At 53.0% G+C, this 15910-nt stretch overlaps 2 protein-coding genes and 1 pseudogene across 3 annotated transcripts in view; 2 read left to right on the top strand and 1 right to left on the bottom strand.

Annotated features, from left to right (window-relative positions):
* Positions 1-97, top strand: part of BIRC5 (baculoviral IAP repeat containing 5) — a gene marked incomplete at both ends in the record, with an annotated part of 4034 nt that extends 3937 nt beyond the window's left edge. The window contains one exon of the mRNA XM_079725505.1: positions 62-97. Coding sequence (XP_079581631.1) covers positions 62-97 — 36 coding nt within the window. The remainder of the gene's footprint in view (positions 1-61) is intronic.
* Positions 98-110: 13 nt separating this feature from the next.
* Positions 111-4394, bottom strand: LOC307067872 (uncharacterized protein; the record flags this gene model as incomplete). The annotated part of the gene is made up of 6 exons (XM_079725504.1): positions 4091-4394; positions 2379-2462; positions 1686-1774; positions 1060-1245; positions 239-376; positions 111-146 (listed from the first exon to the last, which is right to left on the bottom strand). The coding sequence occupies exons 1-6, from the start codon at positions 4290-4292 to the stop codon at positions 111-113; spliced, it is 735 nt and encodes a 244-aa protein (XP_079581630.1). The 5' UTR covers positions 4293-4394.
* Positions 4395-7116: 2722 nt separating this feature from the next.
* On the top strand, positions 7117-7498 carry LOC307067871 (transcription initiation factor TFIID subunit 13-like; annotated as a pseudogene). Its single transcript has one exon. The product of its transcript is annotated as a transcription initiation factor TFIID subunit 13-like (transcript).
* Positions 7499-15910: the final 8412 nt, after the last annotated feature.

Here is a 15910-nt window from a genome sequence, read left to right as displayed (position 1 = left end):
GCCCTGGGGGAAGAGAGGAGAGTCCTGCCTGCCTGCCCATGGGTGTGATCTCTGTCCTTAGGGCTCTGGAGGGGTCAAAAGGGACAGGGATGGGTGACACTGTGGCCTCATCAGGGGAGGGGGTTGGAGGGGCCCAGCGTGAGCGGCTGCCAACATAGGAGCTCGGGGACCCAACTCGGCCTCTTGCTGTGGGCATCTCAACCCTCCTGTGTCGGAGGCGGCCCAGAGGCTTCCCTACCTTGGAGAAACAGAGAGACACAGAATCACAGTGCTCCACGATGCGGGCAGGGGGCATGCACAGAGCCACCACGGCGTTCATCAACCGGGCCACATCCAGGTGAACCTGGACCCCATAGCTCCGGGCCAGCAGGTGCACCTGGGGGCGAGAGGCAGGAGGGGTCAGAGGGCCAGGCTGGGGGGGAGGGGCAGAGGGAGGATGCGTCTCCAGAAGATCACTGGAGAGTCACTGGGCTTGTGTCCTTGAGGAAGCATGAGGGGTTTGAGTCAGGAGAGCTGGCTGGTGACAAGCTTGGCCATCTGGCACCCGAACAGTCACTCTGGGCCTGGGCCTGAGGCTGTCCTCTGTGAAAGGGGGTCGAGGATAAGGGTTTTATCTCCTGTTTATGGCAGGCTCACTGCAGGCCAAGCGACGAATGCCTCATCTTACCGAAGCCTCGCCACAGCCCTATTGGAAGGATGCCCTCAGTCCCGTTTCCCAGGTGAGGAATAGGTCTGGAGGGTTAGTTAGCGCTCAAGTTCTCACAGGGGAGAGTGGCAGAGCCCAGCCCTCGCACCTGGCCCTAAGACCAGACCAAGGTGGTGCCGCCTGGGGACTCGCCTCCCTGAGGACCGAGTCTCTGCTCTTTGGAGAAAAGCTTGGGCACTGGGACAATAATTCCCTTTGCATCTGCGCCTAGAACCGCACCCATGTCTCCCACAGCAGTTCTGGCCACTGATGGGCACCCAGGCATGTATCAGAGGGGACTAAACCCCAGGAGAGGGGCCTGAGGGGCCAGCAGCTGGCTAGTGGTGGGGGCACAGTGGCGGGGCCAGGCCTGCCTGGCGTAGGCACTCGATGGGGAGCACCCAGCCCCCTGAGCTGCTGTGGGCGTCCTCCAGGCAAATGAGCTCACAGACCGGGTGGGAGCGGCTCCCAAGGCTCCATGCAACCAGCCCCTCCGGCTCAGCCGGGTCCAGGGTGCCATGGGGCAGGTCTGGGAGGGGGTGGGAGTGCGCCCCAGCGATCTGCAGGTGTGGGCATGCAAAGGATGAGGTCCAGGGGTCCAGCAGCACCTCCTACCCCTGTCCTGTCTGCTCCTCCCCAGTTCTGGGCCGTGGAGCCTTCCCCCTGTGCTGTGGACGTGGGCATAGACATCCCAGCTAAGGGTGGGGGAGGACTGGAGGCACCATGTTTGCTTGAGAGGCTGTGGTCCCTCCTCCCTGAGCGCCCAGTGCTCTGCGTTCCCACTAGGGGGCAGCAGGGTTACAAGCACAGCCAGCAAACCGGCTGGCCTGAGCCGAGCCCGCCCCTGTGTGGTCAATCTGGGAATGGCTCTCCTTACTGCCTTCCCTGGAGAGGCCATTTCTCCCTCTGCAGGTCCCAACTTGGTGCCTGGCAGGCAGGTTCTCACCCCAAGTGCTGAGCATCCTGTGCTGGCCCCAGGCGAGCGGTGCTGGGCCCTTACCTGAGCCACCCCGCCCTGCTCCTGGACGTGGAGGTGGCACTCCTGCCCAAGGAGGAGCGGGGAGCCCCAGCGCTGGCAGTGACACATCACTAAGGTAGATGGGGTGGGGGACAACGTTGGCACCGAGTCCCATGGGGCCCATCTGTCCCCAGCCAGCTCAGACGGACTGACCCCCAAGGCCACAGCTAGCTCCCAATTGCCTTATGTCAATTAGGAAAGAGCGCCCCTTCAAGACACCTTCCTGCCATGTGCTGGAAAACCATCACACTAAGTCCACAAGTCTAAGACGGTGACCCTGTGGATCATTGGGCGCTGCACACCCTACACCCCTGTGCCCTGCAGCCCACCTGCAGGGTATCTCCTGCGTGGGGAAGCCAGCCATGATGCTGCTCTTTGGGGAATAAGCAGCCCAGGGCACGGGCATCAGTCATCAGGCCCTAGCAGGAAACAGAGGGCACACGCACCCTGGGAATCCAGAGTATTTGATAAAGGGACAATTTACAAAGGTGTGGCAGCATGCTGGGAAGTCACAAAGTTCAGTGCAGGACCCCCAGGCGGAAGGGGTGAGAGGAGGGTGTGGTTACAGGTTCCAGATGGCTCGGAGCCCCACTGATGTTGTCACAGCCCCCAGCACAAAAGGGAGAAGCATGGAGGGAGGGCCTGGAGGCCAAATGGAAGTCGCCCCGTGCTCACCAGAGATGAGGTTGGCTATGGTGTTTGTGGGCACGAACAGGGTCCGCTCCACCCCGAGCAGCTCCGCCGCCGTGGCCTGAAGCTCTGAGGTGGGAAGGGATGGGGGCGGGGGGGGTGCCCATCAACAATGGCACTTTTCAAATTCCTCTCCTTGCCGACCCCATGAGCCCTTTGTCCGGATGAGGGCATCTTGCCCAAGGCTGTGGTGAGTAGCCAAGCAGGACGCCAGCCCTGGTCTGCCAGCTGCAGCCTGTGGTCTTGGTGGCTGCACATCTGGGTCCAGGGGCCCCTCAGTCCACCTTCTGTGCCCCGCCTCCTCCCGGGCCATGTTCTCCCCCCACCACCCGACACTGAAACTCTGTGGTTTGAACCCTCCTGTCCCACCCAGACCTCACACCTGTCTCACTTCCTTTCCCATCAGTCCCTTGCAGGTGGGGCCCTGCGGTTTCTCTGCTGACTTCCTCTCCCAGAACAGAAGGACTGGAGCCCTCAGAAGGAGACTGTGGGGGGCTGGAGGGGGCGGGGCTTCCGGCTCCGCCTTTAAAGCTCACTGTGGCTCCCCTCTGCCTGTGGCATACAGTATGAAGCCTTTGCCATGACATTCAAGACCGGTGGGGTCTGCCTTCTGCCTCCGCTGCAGGGACAGGAATGCTCTCCTGCACACCCACTCCAGCCCCATTCTCCTTCCATATCCCAGACACCTTTTGCACCACTATGCTTCTGCTTCTGCAGTTCCCCTGCCCGGTGAGCCAGCACTCCCTTCCCTGCCCAGGGTTGGGGGTGGAGCACTTCACTCATCTTTTAAGAGGTTCCTCCACAAAGTCCCCATTTCCTGTGAGTCCCATGTCCCCACCTGCCAGTCCCCAAGGCACTCTCTGTGGATGCACGTTAACCCCAGCACCTCCCTCACCTCAGTGGGGGTGACTGTCTATGCATCAGGCTGCCTGCTGAGCACTGGGTCAGCATCTTTGAAGTTCCAGGCAAAAGTGGGTGTCTGCTGGATGCATGATCAGCCCCATCACCACCTGACCCCACATCCAGGCCCTCAGGGCTCAAGTGGTAACCCTCAGGCTTGCCCCTGGCACAGCTGACGGTTCTACACACTCCAACAATAGCAATGGCTCACTAAGGCAGCAACTCTCAACCCAGGGTGGTGGCACCAGTCACCATCTTGAAAACACTCCCTAGGTTTTTAAAACCCACTCCTGGGGGGCGGTGCAGCCTGTGGAGAATCCCCTTTTCTAGATGGGTTTTCTCTTTGTCTTCATGTGGGAAGGTGGTGGGTGCAGGACAATAGCTAACGGTGCTAGAGTGAGAAGACCTGGGTTCAAGTCCTGTTTCGCCATTTATTCGGTATGGGAACTTGAGTGCCTGGCCCAGCTGCTCAGAGCCCTCCTCTGCAAGATGAGATAACACCCATCTCATCGGGCAGTGGGGCCACACTTCAATGAGCACACAAGTCACCCGGCGATTCTGCTTTAACTTGCAGATTCTGGCTCAGGGGGTCCGGTGTGGGACCCGAGAATCTACATTTCTAACAGGCTCTCGAGTGATGCGTCAGACTGAGCCGCAAGGACGCCAAGCGCAATGCCTAGCCTGCAGCTGAGCCGCTACCCCGAGTCCTGGGCCACCTCTCCCCCCGCCAGCACCATGGACAGCGCACTGGGGGTCGCCGCGAGGACCCCCGGCCCCGGCCTGCACGCCGGGCTCACCGCGGACGGTGGGGTCCTCGCCGTAGTCGTCGTCCCCCACAACCGCCTCGGCCATGGTGCGCCTCATGGCCGGCCCGGGCTTGGTAACCGTGTCGCTGCGCAGGTCCACCACGTGCGTCGGGATCCCCGCCTGGCTCCCAGATCCCCGCGCCCAGAGGGCCCCCTGCTGCTGGGTCGCAGCCCGGGCCAGTCTGCGGAGCATGGCGGGTGCAGCGCTCGGCTCCCCCGCGCCGACCCTCCCCGGCGAGGGCGACTGGAAGCGGCGGGATCCCAGCGGCAGGACTTTCCGAACTTCGGCCGCGGCCGACTGTGGCTGGCGGGACGGTTCCGCGGCATGCTGGGAGTTGTAGTTCGGCCTTCGTCACGGCCGGCACCGCGCAAGTCCGAGAGAGGGCCCCCGCGGCATGCTGGGAGTTGTAGTACGACTTTCGTCGCGGTTTGCGACGCGCGAACCAGGGATGAGGGAGAGAGAGGAAGGGTTCTGCTTACCCAAGAAGAAACCGAAACCAGGCAAGTTTTTATAGAGCAGACGCTCATGTGCCTCTTACCGTGTGCCCCGCACTGTCCCAGGTACTTTACAAGTGTGAACGCAGTAAAGCCTCTCAACAGCTCTTAGGAGACAAGTACTCTTTTCATCCCGTTTTACAGATGGGGAAACTGAGACGCGCAGAGCTAATGAACTTGGCGAGGAGCATCCAGCTCTGAACCACTGTGTTACGTTGCCCCTAAAAAGTAGCTTCCCGTTATCTACTGTTTTCAATACAGATTTATTGAGCACCCACCGGTGTCAGGCATTGTCTAGGTGCCAGGCAGAGGGACAAAAAGATGGTGCAACCCATCTGAGCGTCCGACTTAAGATGGAGGTGGAATTAGAGGGGTGCACGGAGAGCCCCCTCCTCCGTACCCCCGGCCCTTGACGGGTGGGCTGCCTCCACCCAGGGCCATGCGAGGTATTGGTAAAAGGACCCGACTGACTCAAGTCCCAACTTACCAGGTGTGCGGCTTTGGACAACTCAATTAACCTCTCCGTGCCTCAGTCTCCTTAAATGCAAAATGGGCTGTTGAGGATTTGATGACTTAAGGTTTTTCATGCTGACCCTGGTGCCTAGCTGGTAGTAAGTACTGTGTATGCGTGTTTGCTCTCTTACTGCTGCTGCTTTATCATGGTTACTGGTCACAGTCCAGGGCCCTGGGGCTTCGTGCTGCTGTGGGGTGCAGCCTGACTCAGCCTGGACTGGGCCTCCTGCAGGGTGACCTTCCCTCACTCAGGGAGGACAGGCCTCCCTCTGAGTGCCCAGCCCCACTCAGCAGCTCCCCTTCGCAGAGTGTGGGCCACAGATGTCTCTTCCTCACGGGAGGAAGTCGGTCCTGAGGGGCTGAAGGTCACCAGAAGAGGCACCCACACCTCTGATCAGGGCACCCCTCAGCAAAGAGGACTCTCAGACACTGACCTTCATCGGACTTCTGCCATGTGTCTGCTCCGGGTTGGGTCTGGGGATAAAGGAGAGCAAAGCAGCCTGCCCTTGGAGGTCAGGTCCTCGGGATGGGGACAGGATGCTGCCTGTTGGCGCTGGGAGAAGCTGCACTGGGCCTGGCTGAGGCATCAGGGCAGGCTTCCTGGAGGAAGCAGTGATTGGGCTGAGCTTTGAAGACATTAAGGTGTTAATCAGACAAAGGCAGAGGGGAGAGTGTTCTGGGCAGAGAGAACAGCATGGGCAAAGGATTGGAGTAGGAGGCAGCTGGAACGTTTGAGGCCGTGAAGGAGAAGGGAGCAGGAGGGGTGGAGATGGAGCCCGACAACTGGAGCTCTCCACCTCTCCCCTTGTGCCTGCAGAGCCATCCCGAAAGGGTGGAAATTGCAAGTCCCCCTGGGGTCTGGGGCCCCAAGGAAAGGCTCACTATGCCCTAACCCCGCCCCCCTTCCTCCCTCCAGCGCCAGTGCCCTCAGGCCCTGACCCTCAATCTCCACCGAATTCCGGGCCCTTAGAAAACAAGCCCCTTATCTCAGTGTCTGGCTCCAGCCCTTCTGCTGGGAAGTGGGGGGAGGGGAGCAGAGGCCTCTGTGGGAAGGAAGGGAGGGACTGGGGCAGTGATGGTGGCTCCCAGGGAGCAGGGAGAAGGGGGCAAACAGCTGGATCCCCAGGCACCTCCCAGCCATGGCAGAACCACAGAGTGACCTTGTGTTTGCAGTCACTTCACAGTTTGCCAAGCCTTCCCACCTACAGCCTCCCAGCTAATCCTCACAGCAGCCTCGAGGGAGGGGGGCTGGGCAGGGGGCTACCTGCCATTCTTGGGGGCTACCCAAGAATGCCACCAAGGTGACACAGCTGCTCACCAAACTGGGCCTTCCTCCTCCCATAGCAGAGCTGTTTCCCCAGAGAGTGGGCTCTTCCTGGGGAAGGCTGAGCCCAGCAGAGATTGCTTCTGCCAGGTGGCTGCTTATCACCTCCTATCTTGTCCCAGGGCACCTGGCCACCCCCACCTCACCGAGTGGTGGTTTCCAGTGCGGGGGGTGGGTGGGGGGACCAGAAAGCTCGGGCTATCAGGGGAGAAGGAGGGGGGGTCTCCCTGGGCCAGTGAGGTCTGTTTCTGAGGTCTTATCAAGGGGGGAGACCCTCTGAACAAGGCTTGGTCTCAGGGGGTTGTGTAGGCACATGCACGTGTGTGAATGTGTCTGTGTATGTACGTGTACACGTATACGTGTATAAATTTGTGTGCGCGTGCATGTTGATATGTCCACGCAGGTATGCATGCACAGGTATGCATTTACATGTGCGCACACATGGGGGTATATGTAACTGTGTGTATAAGTGCTTGTTATGTAAGTGTATAGGCACACCTCAGATGTTGTGGGTTGGGTTCCAGACCATTGCTATAAAGTGAGTATCGCAATAAAGTGGGTCACACAATTTTTTTGGTTTCTCAGGTCATATAAAAGTTATGCTTACACTACACTGTAGTCTTTTAAGTGTGCAATAGCAGCTCCGTGGGAGGCGGGTGCACGCAGGAGGTGGCTGGCTGCTGTGATGGCAGATGAAGAAGAAGACCCCACCTTTGAGGAAGAAAATGAAGAAATTGGAGGAGGTGCAGAAGGTGGACAGGGTAAAAGAAAGAGACTTTTTTTCTAAAGAATTACGGTGTATGATGTATGGGTTTGGGGATGATCAGAATCCTTATACGGAGTCAGTAGATATTCTTGAAGACTTTATCATAGAGTTCATCACTGAAATGACTCACAAGGCAATGTCAATTGGAAGACAAGGTCGGGCACAAGTTGAAGATATCATCTTCTTGATTTGAAAGGACCCAAGAAAGTTTGCTAGGGTTAAAGACTTGTTTACTATGAATGAAGAACTGAAACGAGCTAGAAAAGCATATGATGAAGCAAACTATGACTATGGATCTTGACACCTTTTGTACTTGCTGCAGCTTCATTATTTTCTGGGGAAACCATATTTAATAACTATATTTTCCACAGTAAGGTTCTGATATCTAGCCATGTGAATGAAAGATAGAGAACCACAAAGTTTTCAGTCTTTATTTTCATGTCTTCAATTTTAGACTGATATTTGAGCCTTTAATTGCCTGCGATTATATTACCATACTTTGAATTACTTACTGGATTTTAGTGACCACATGTAAGTCAAAGTACCTTGCAAACCATTCAGTTCCTTCTGATTTTTGACCATCTAAATGATGAATTAATATTTATGTATTAGGTGCACTTGTGCCATTGTAGGCTGTACTGTAGCTGTTTAATATGTGAAATCTAAATGGTACCTTTGATAGCTAAGACGTGTTTCATGTATTCTAAAGTTTTTAGATTACAGTAGTCTTAAGTTATTAAAAGATAGTGAACTGGTCTGTGTTTCTTTTAAGGAGAAAATGATAGAGAATACAACCTTTTTCAGGAGTGCTTATTTGTCTTAAGATAATTTGTTTTAATACTCTTTTCTTTAGATAACAAGAGTGATTTTTTTAATTTTAATTTTTTTATTTTTTGAGAAACTAAAAGTTTCCTATGACTGCTTCTGTGTTGGAAGACTTATTTGATTTAAAATCTTTGGGGCTTATACTATTTGTCAGGTTTTAAGAGAACTCATTTTCCCAGGTCAAATTAAAGCTTCTAAAAATAAGTGCTTTCAAAATTACAGACCAGTATCACTGATGAATATAGATGCAAAAATCCTCAACAAAATACTAGCAAACAGAATCCAACAACACATTAAAAGGATCATACACCATGATCAACTGGCATTTATCCCAGGGATGCAAGGATTCTTCAGTATACGCAAATCAATCAATGTGATACACCATATTAACAAATTGAAGAAGAAAAACCGTATGATCATCCCAATAGGTGCAGAAAAAGCTTTTGACAAAATTCAACACCCATTTATGATAAAAACTCTCCAGAAAGTGGGCATAGAGGGAACCTACCTCAACATAATAAAGGCCATATACGACAAACCCACAGCAAACATCATTCTCAGTGGTGAAAAACTGAAAGCATTTCCTCTAAGATCAGGAACACGACAAGGATGTCGACTCACACTGCTATTATTCAACATAGTTTTGGAAGTCCTAGCCTAGGCAATCAGAGAAGAAAAAGAAATAAAAGCAATACAAGTTGGAAAAGAAGAAGTAAAACTGTCACTGTCTGCAGATGACATGATACTATACATAGAGAATCCTAAAGGTACCACCAGAAAACTACTAGAGCTAATCAATGAATTTGGTAAAGTTGCAGGATACAAAATTAATGCACAGAAATCTCTTGCATTCCTATACACTAATGATGAAAAATCTGAAAAAGAAATTAAGGAAACACTCCCATTTACCATTGCAACAAAAAGAATAAAATACCTAGGAATAAACCTACCTAGGGAGACAAAAGACTTGTATGCAGAAAACTATAAGACACTGATGAAAGAAATTAAAGATGATACCAACAGATGGAGAGATATACCATGTTCTTGGATTGGAAGAATCAATATTGTGAAAATGACTATACTACCCAAAGCAATCTACAGATTTAATGCAATCCCTATCAAATTACCAATGGCATTTTTTATGGAACTAGAACAAACAATCTTAAAATTTGTATGGAGACACAAAAGACCCCGAATAGCTAAAGCAGTCTTGAGGGAAAAAAACGGAGCTGGAGGAATCAGACTCCCTGACTTCAGACTATACTACAAAACTACAGTAATCAAGACAGTATGGTACTGGCACAAAAACAGAAACATAGATCAATGGAACAAGATAGAAAGCCCAGAGGTAAACCCACGCACCTATGGTCAACTAATCTATGACAAAGGAGGCAAGGATACACAATGGAGAAAAGACAGTCTCTTCAAAAAGTGGTGCTGGGAAAACTGGACAGCTACATGTAAAAGAATGAAATTAGAACACTCCCTAACACCATACACAAAAATAAACTCAAAATGGATTAGAGACCTAAATGTAAGACCAGACACTATAAAACTAAGTCTTAGAGGAAAACATAGGAAGAACACTCTTTGACATAAATCACAGCAAGATCTTTTTTGATCCACCTCCTAGAGTAATGGAGATAAAAACAAAAATAAACAAATGGGACCTAATGAAACTTAAAAGCTTTTGCACAGCAAGGGAAACCATAAACAAGATGAAAAGACAACCCTCAGAATGGGAGAAAATATTTGCAAACGAATCAACGGACAAAGGATTAATCTCCAAAATATATAAACAGCTCATGCAGCTCAATATTAAAGAAACAAACAACCCAATCCAAAAATGGGCAGAAGACCTAAATAGACATTTCTCCAAAGAAGACATACAGATGGCCAAGAACCACATGAAAAGCTGCTCAACATCATTAATTATGAGAGAAATGCAAATCAAAACTACAATGAGGTATCACCTCACACCAGTTAGAAGGGGCTTCATCAGAAAATCTACAAACAACAAATGCTGGAGAGGGTGTGGAGAAAAGGGAACCCTCTTGCACTGTTGGTGGGAATGTAAACTGATGCAGCCACTATGGAGAACAGTATGGAGGTTCCTTTAAAAACTAAAAATAGAATTACCATATGATCCAGCAATCCCACTACTGGGCATATACCCAGAGTAAACCACAGTTCAGAAAGACACATACACCCCATGTTCATTGCAGCACTGTTTACAATAGCCAGGTCATGGAAGCAATCTAAATGCCCATCGACAGACGAATGGATAAAGAAGATGTGGTACATATATGCAATGGAATATTACTCAGCCATAAAAAGGAACGAAATTGGGTCATTTGTTGAGACGTGGATGGATCTAGAGACTGTCATACAGAGTGAAGTAAGTCAGAAAGAGAAAAACAAATATCGTATATTAACACATGTATGTGGAACCTAGAAAAATGGTACAGAAGAACCGGTTTGCAGGGCAGAAATTGAGACAGAGATGTAGAGAACAAACATATGGACATCAACGGGGGAAAGCTGCGGGGGTGTGGGGTGATGGTGTGATGAATTGGGCGATTGGGATTGACATGTATACACTGATGTGTATAAAATTGATGACTAATAAGAACCTGCTGTATAAAAAAATAAATTAAGTAAAATTCAAAAATTAAAAAAAAAAAAAGTGCTTTCAGTAGCAGGAATGGCACTGCGGAAAAAGCCGATGGCAGGATAAGCATTTGGGGTAGTGTTTTATTAACATATTTGTTAGTACTTGTTCATTGTGGAAATGTGAAGACCATGTGTGGCTATGGAAACCACTTTTGTAGTTCAGCTTATACAGGTTTTGTGTGTATTTAGCTTATTGTATTATTCTTGCACTTAGCTTAAAGTAAGGATTAAAATCGCATTTAAGGGGATCATTGGATATTACTGTTTGTGAAACTGAATGTTTTGTGTGCCGCTTATAAGCATTATCTGTGAATCAGTACTTAGGAAGATTTTACTTTCTTAACCTATTAATATAAGGAATAAAATATGAAAAAAGTAAAAAGATTTTTAAAAGTGTGCAATAGCATTATGTCTAAAAACAGTGTATATACCTTAATTAAAAATATTTTATTGCTAAAATTGCTGACTATCATCTGAGCCTTCAGTGAGTCATAATCTTTTTGCTGGTGGAGGGTTTGAAATATTGGGAGAATTACCAAAATGTGACACAGAGACACAAAGTGAGCAAATGCTCTTGGAAAAATGGCGCCGATAGACTTGCTTGATGCAGGGTTGCTGCAAACCTTCAATATGTTAAAAAAAAAAAAAAAGCAGTATCTGTGAAACACAATGAAATAAGGTGTTCCTGTACACGTGTGTGGGGGTTGGGGGTGGGTACGTGTGTGTGCCCATGTGTGTGTGTACCCGTGTATACATATGTATGCCTGTGTGCCTCTGTGTGTGTGTGTGTCCCTGGAGTTTGTGTCTGAGATCTGAGTCACCCTGTTGGTAAGCTGGGGACAGTTCACAGGTCCCAGGATGAGAAGCCAGAAGCCCCTGGTGCAGCCAGCCTTGCTTGCCCCTCCCCCCGCCCAGGTCACTGAGCTGATCCCCTTCCCTCCCCCTCTTCTCAGAGGGCAAGTCCAGCCCCCTCCCCAGCTGCCACCCCGGAGGTCATGGGGTCCTCTCCTGCCTCCACGTAGACCCCCCCCACCCCGTAGCCACTGCCCTGGGTCAAGCCAACTTGGGCTCCTGCCCCCAGATGCAGCCCCTCCCTGGTCGCATCCTCCGCGCAGCTACCTCCCTCACACTGCTGCAGCCTTTCTGCTTCCCCGAATGTGCTGGCCTCCTCACCCCGACATCTTTGCACCTGCTGCTCCTTCTGCCCGGAAACTACCCCAGTCAGCGGCACGTGTCCCTGGTTAGCACCTTCTCTGTCTTCTTGTCTCAGATGAGACGCTCCATCCAGGAAGCTCCCTGACCCTGGTCCAGCAGGGGAGGGAGGTGGCTGTCCTTCTGGGGTGCAAGTAGGGTCTCTTCTTGTCACTGACCGCAGGTTATAGGCAGGGCCGGCACACTCTTGGCCTTCGAGGTGTCCTGTGTGCCCAGCCCAGCCCAGCCCACAGCACTCGGTAATTCCAGTTGAATGGAAGATGAGGGGGACACATGGCCCAACTTCCCCTGACCCCAGGGACCCCCAGGCAGTGCGGACACTGTGGTGTGAGGCGGGGAGCCCCCTCGGGAGCTCTGACCGTGGTGGGCTGTGGGGCCCTGTGCAGGAGCGGGCAGGAGTGGATGAGGAACAGATGCTGGGGAAAGCTGGGGGTCCCCGAGGTAGCCCCTTCCCTGGCCTACACAGAGCAGTGGGAGGACGGGGCAGGCTCTCGGGGGAGCGAGATTTGAGTCCTGGGGTGGCTGCCTCTTGCGGCACCCCCAGGCTCCCTGGCACCCCTCCAGGGGCAGGCTCTGGGGTGTGGGCGCACACTCACACACACATATGCACACACGCACGAGCCAAGTTCAGTGTGCGTATTCCTGTAACGCTGGGCCGCTGGCAGGAAGTGAGTGGCGGCGAGGCCGCTGCTGGGAACCCGGGGCTGGCCCCGCTGAGATAAAGGAAGGCAGCAGATTGGAGCTGGAGATAGCGGCCTGGGTCCTGTAAACAGGTTGGGGAGATGTCCTTCCCATCCCATCCTCTTGGCCCTGAGCCTGCAGGATCTATAGGGCGCTGGCCTGGGTCCAGGCCCAACAGCCTGGGAGTCAAGGGAAAGCTCTTTGTACCATCATCTCTGAAGACTGGGGGGTGACAAGGGACAGAGCGCTGGGCCTGGGGGCCCTGGCCGGGCACAGCATGTCAAGGTCATATGTGCCGGTGGGAGGGAGGGTAGGGCATGGGAGGAGCCTGTTCCAGCCCCTGTGCCTCCCCCACTGGGGAGGGAAATGTGACAGTGCATCAGAGGGGTTCCCTCCAGAGCCATCTCTGTAATTCCAAGCAGGGTGGGGGACCAGGAGAGAACGGGAGCAGTGGGGGGCTGTGCCTCACTGCTCAGCAGGCAGGCTCTGCCGGCAGCCCGCAGGGAGCTTGACGTTATGGTAGCCAGGAGACCCCACGCTGTGCTGGCCAAGGGGAAACCACAGAGCTTGCATCCTCATTCCACGAGCTCCTGGGCCATGAGTGCCAGGAGCAGGGCTGGCTGCAAGTCTGTGTGCGGATTCCCAGTGCCTGGTACAGTGGGTGCTCAGATGCACTTGTGTTTTTGAAAAAGTAATGCGCTATCACACAGCATAATACAGAAAATCGCATGAAGCATATCTGTACAGTTTCACAAATAAATATAAAACGAACTCCCATGTCGTTGCCACTCAGATCAAGAAATAGAACACGGCCAGGATTCCAGTAAGTTTCCTTGCTATGCACAGCCCCTTCCCTCTGCCAGAAGTTATGCTGCAGCCTGACTTTTTTGCTTATTACCTGCCTTGCTCTATGGTTTTGCCACCATGGATGGGTCCTTAGTCATAGCCGAGTACTGCTAGGTTTTGGATTTGCTATGAATTGGGTCATGTGTGCCCTTGTGTGCCTGGCTCCTTTTTTGACGCTCCGCCTGCCAGATTCATCCGTGTTGCAGCTGTAGCTGGTTCTTGCCACGGCTGTGTGGTTTTCCACTGTGTGCCACGGTATATTTCTCCATTCTACCATTTTGGGACCTTTGGCTGTTTTCAGACTTGGTTTCCATACAGCCCTGCTGTGAGCAGGCACATTCACACTCGTGTTTCCTGGGGCACAAGTGCACACATTTCTGCAGGGCAAACGCCTGGGAAGGAGCTGCTGAGGCAGCAATCCTTATCTCCTCCTTACTACACACTCCCAAACCTTCCCCAAAGTGGCGGAAATGATTTAAACGCCGCCATGGTACCCACTGCTTGTCGTTCTCACCATCACTCTGCATCATCGTCAGACTTCAAAACTTTAGTCGTGGGCTTCCCTGGTGGCGCAGTGGTTGAGAGTCCGCCTGCCAATGCAGGAGACATGGGTTTGTGTCCTGGCCCGGGAAGATCCCACATGCCGCAGGGCGGCTGGGCCCGTGAGCCATGGCCGCTGAGCCTGCGCATCCGGAGCCTGTGCTCTGCAACCGGAGAGGCCACAACAGTGAGAGGTCCGTGTACCGCAAAAAAAAAAATCTTTAGTCGTTCTGGTGGACGTGTGGCAGTTTCTTGTGATTTTAATCTGCTCTTTCTGATAACGGACCAACTTGAGCACCTTTGCTTAGGTCTTAGCCATTCAGATTCCGCTCCTTTGAGGAGCCTGATTAAGTATCTTTGAATTGTTTTGTCGGTTATTTCCGTATGCTGAATACTAACCCTTGTTAGTTATGTGTATGGCAAAAAAAATTTCCCCCTTCTTATGGATTGTCTTTTCACTTTTGTAGAATTCTTGATAGATTACAAGCTCTTTGTTTTCTGTAATTAAATCCCCCCTCCACCTTATGATTAATGTCTTGTTTAAGAATACCTTCCTTGGGGCTTCCCTGGTGGCGCAGTGGTTGAGAGTCCGCCTGCCGATGCAGGGGACATGGGTTCGTGCCCCGGTCTGGGAAGATCCCACATGCCACGGAGCGGCTGGGCCCGTGAGCCATGGCCACTGAGCCTGCGCGTCCGGAGGCCACAACAGTGAGAGGCCCGCGTACTGCAAAAAAAAAAAAAAAAGAAAGAAAAAGAATACCTTCCTTTCCTCAAGGTCATGATGACATTCTCCTAATTGTCTGAAGTTTGGAAGTTCAGCTTTCCCATTAAATTGAGCCACTTGCTTGTCCTGTGGTGTGGAAACTGCAGCTCGGAGAGAAGGTTCCCGTGTGACATGGGGGCTGCATTCCCTCCACCCCAGGTGTGGCCCAGGCGTGCACTGGGGGACTGCCTGGGTCAGAGTGGGAATCGGAGTGTCCTAACTGGGGGAGGGAGCACTTGAGACGCGGCTGGGGAAGGTCTTGGTCGGAAGTGAAAGGGAAGATGGGAGGCACATGCCACCAAGGCTTTGGGGACAAAGGTGGCCTTGGACAGGCCTTTCAGCTCCGTGACCCCTGTGCGGGTGGGAGGCCTCTGCTGCCTCTCAGGGCCCCTCCCAGAGTGTGCAAGGCTGGGGGCTCAGCCTCTCGGGATTGGACGTGCTGGGTCAGGGTCCGACCCCTTCCACAGAAGCACCCACACCTTGGGCTCCAGGGATTGGGCCACAGGGAGCTCTGGATCTTAAGGGCTCCTCAGGGGCCTGGGGGACCTCGGGGGACAGAACAGCCCAGGGTGAAGCCTGGCAGGAGGGTGGGCCGAGCGGCTGGAATCCTGGGAAATCCGCTGGGCCAGTACCCCCAGGGCACCCTCCATTCTGCTGCGAAGCAGCCAGCCTTCCAGGAATCATTTTGGGGTGGGGGCAGGGAGGATTGTGGGGGGAGCCAAGCAAGCCCAGGGCTGGGTCCCCACTTCAAGGGCCTCCCTGAGGGGGAGCTGGGTGTGCACAGGCAGTAGGGGCAGGAGAGAGCGGGGTGTAGAGCTTTGGAGACTCCCTGAGTTGCAGGACCCACCAGCTGGGCCCAGGGGACCCTCTGGACTCCCCGCCTCCCCAGGTCCCCCCAGCTCTGGCTGCCACCAGAGCAGACCCTTGCACCTTCTGCCGCCCCCGACCCCCAGGCCCCGGCTGGGCCCCGTCAGCGGGAGGCCAGTGTTGGGGGCCTGGCGTTATTTACTGCCGCAGCTTCCTCCTTCTTCCAGTAACTTGTCCTCCAACTCCAGGCGGCTTCTGATCAGGCAGCAGACCGCTAATCTCTCGAATCTGCTCTCTTACCGGCATCGGCCTCTCGCTTCCTGTTCCTTGGCCAGGCCGAGGCGCAGGGTCAGCTCCGCGCCGGCC

This window comes from Hyperoodon ampullatus (genome assembly GCF_949752795.1).
Source record: "Hyperoodon ampullatus genome assembly, chromosome: 19".
Taxonomy (NCBI): domain Eukaryota; kingdom Metazoa; phylum Chordata; class Mammalia; order Artiodactyla; family Ziphiidae; genus Hyperoodon; species Hyperoodon ampullatus.
The sequence above is the reverse complement of the archived record's forward strand: the minus strand, read 5'-3'. Positions and strand labels throughout refer to the sequence as shown.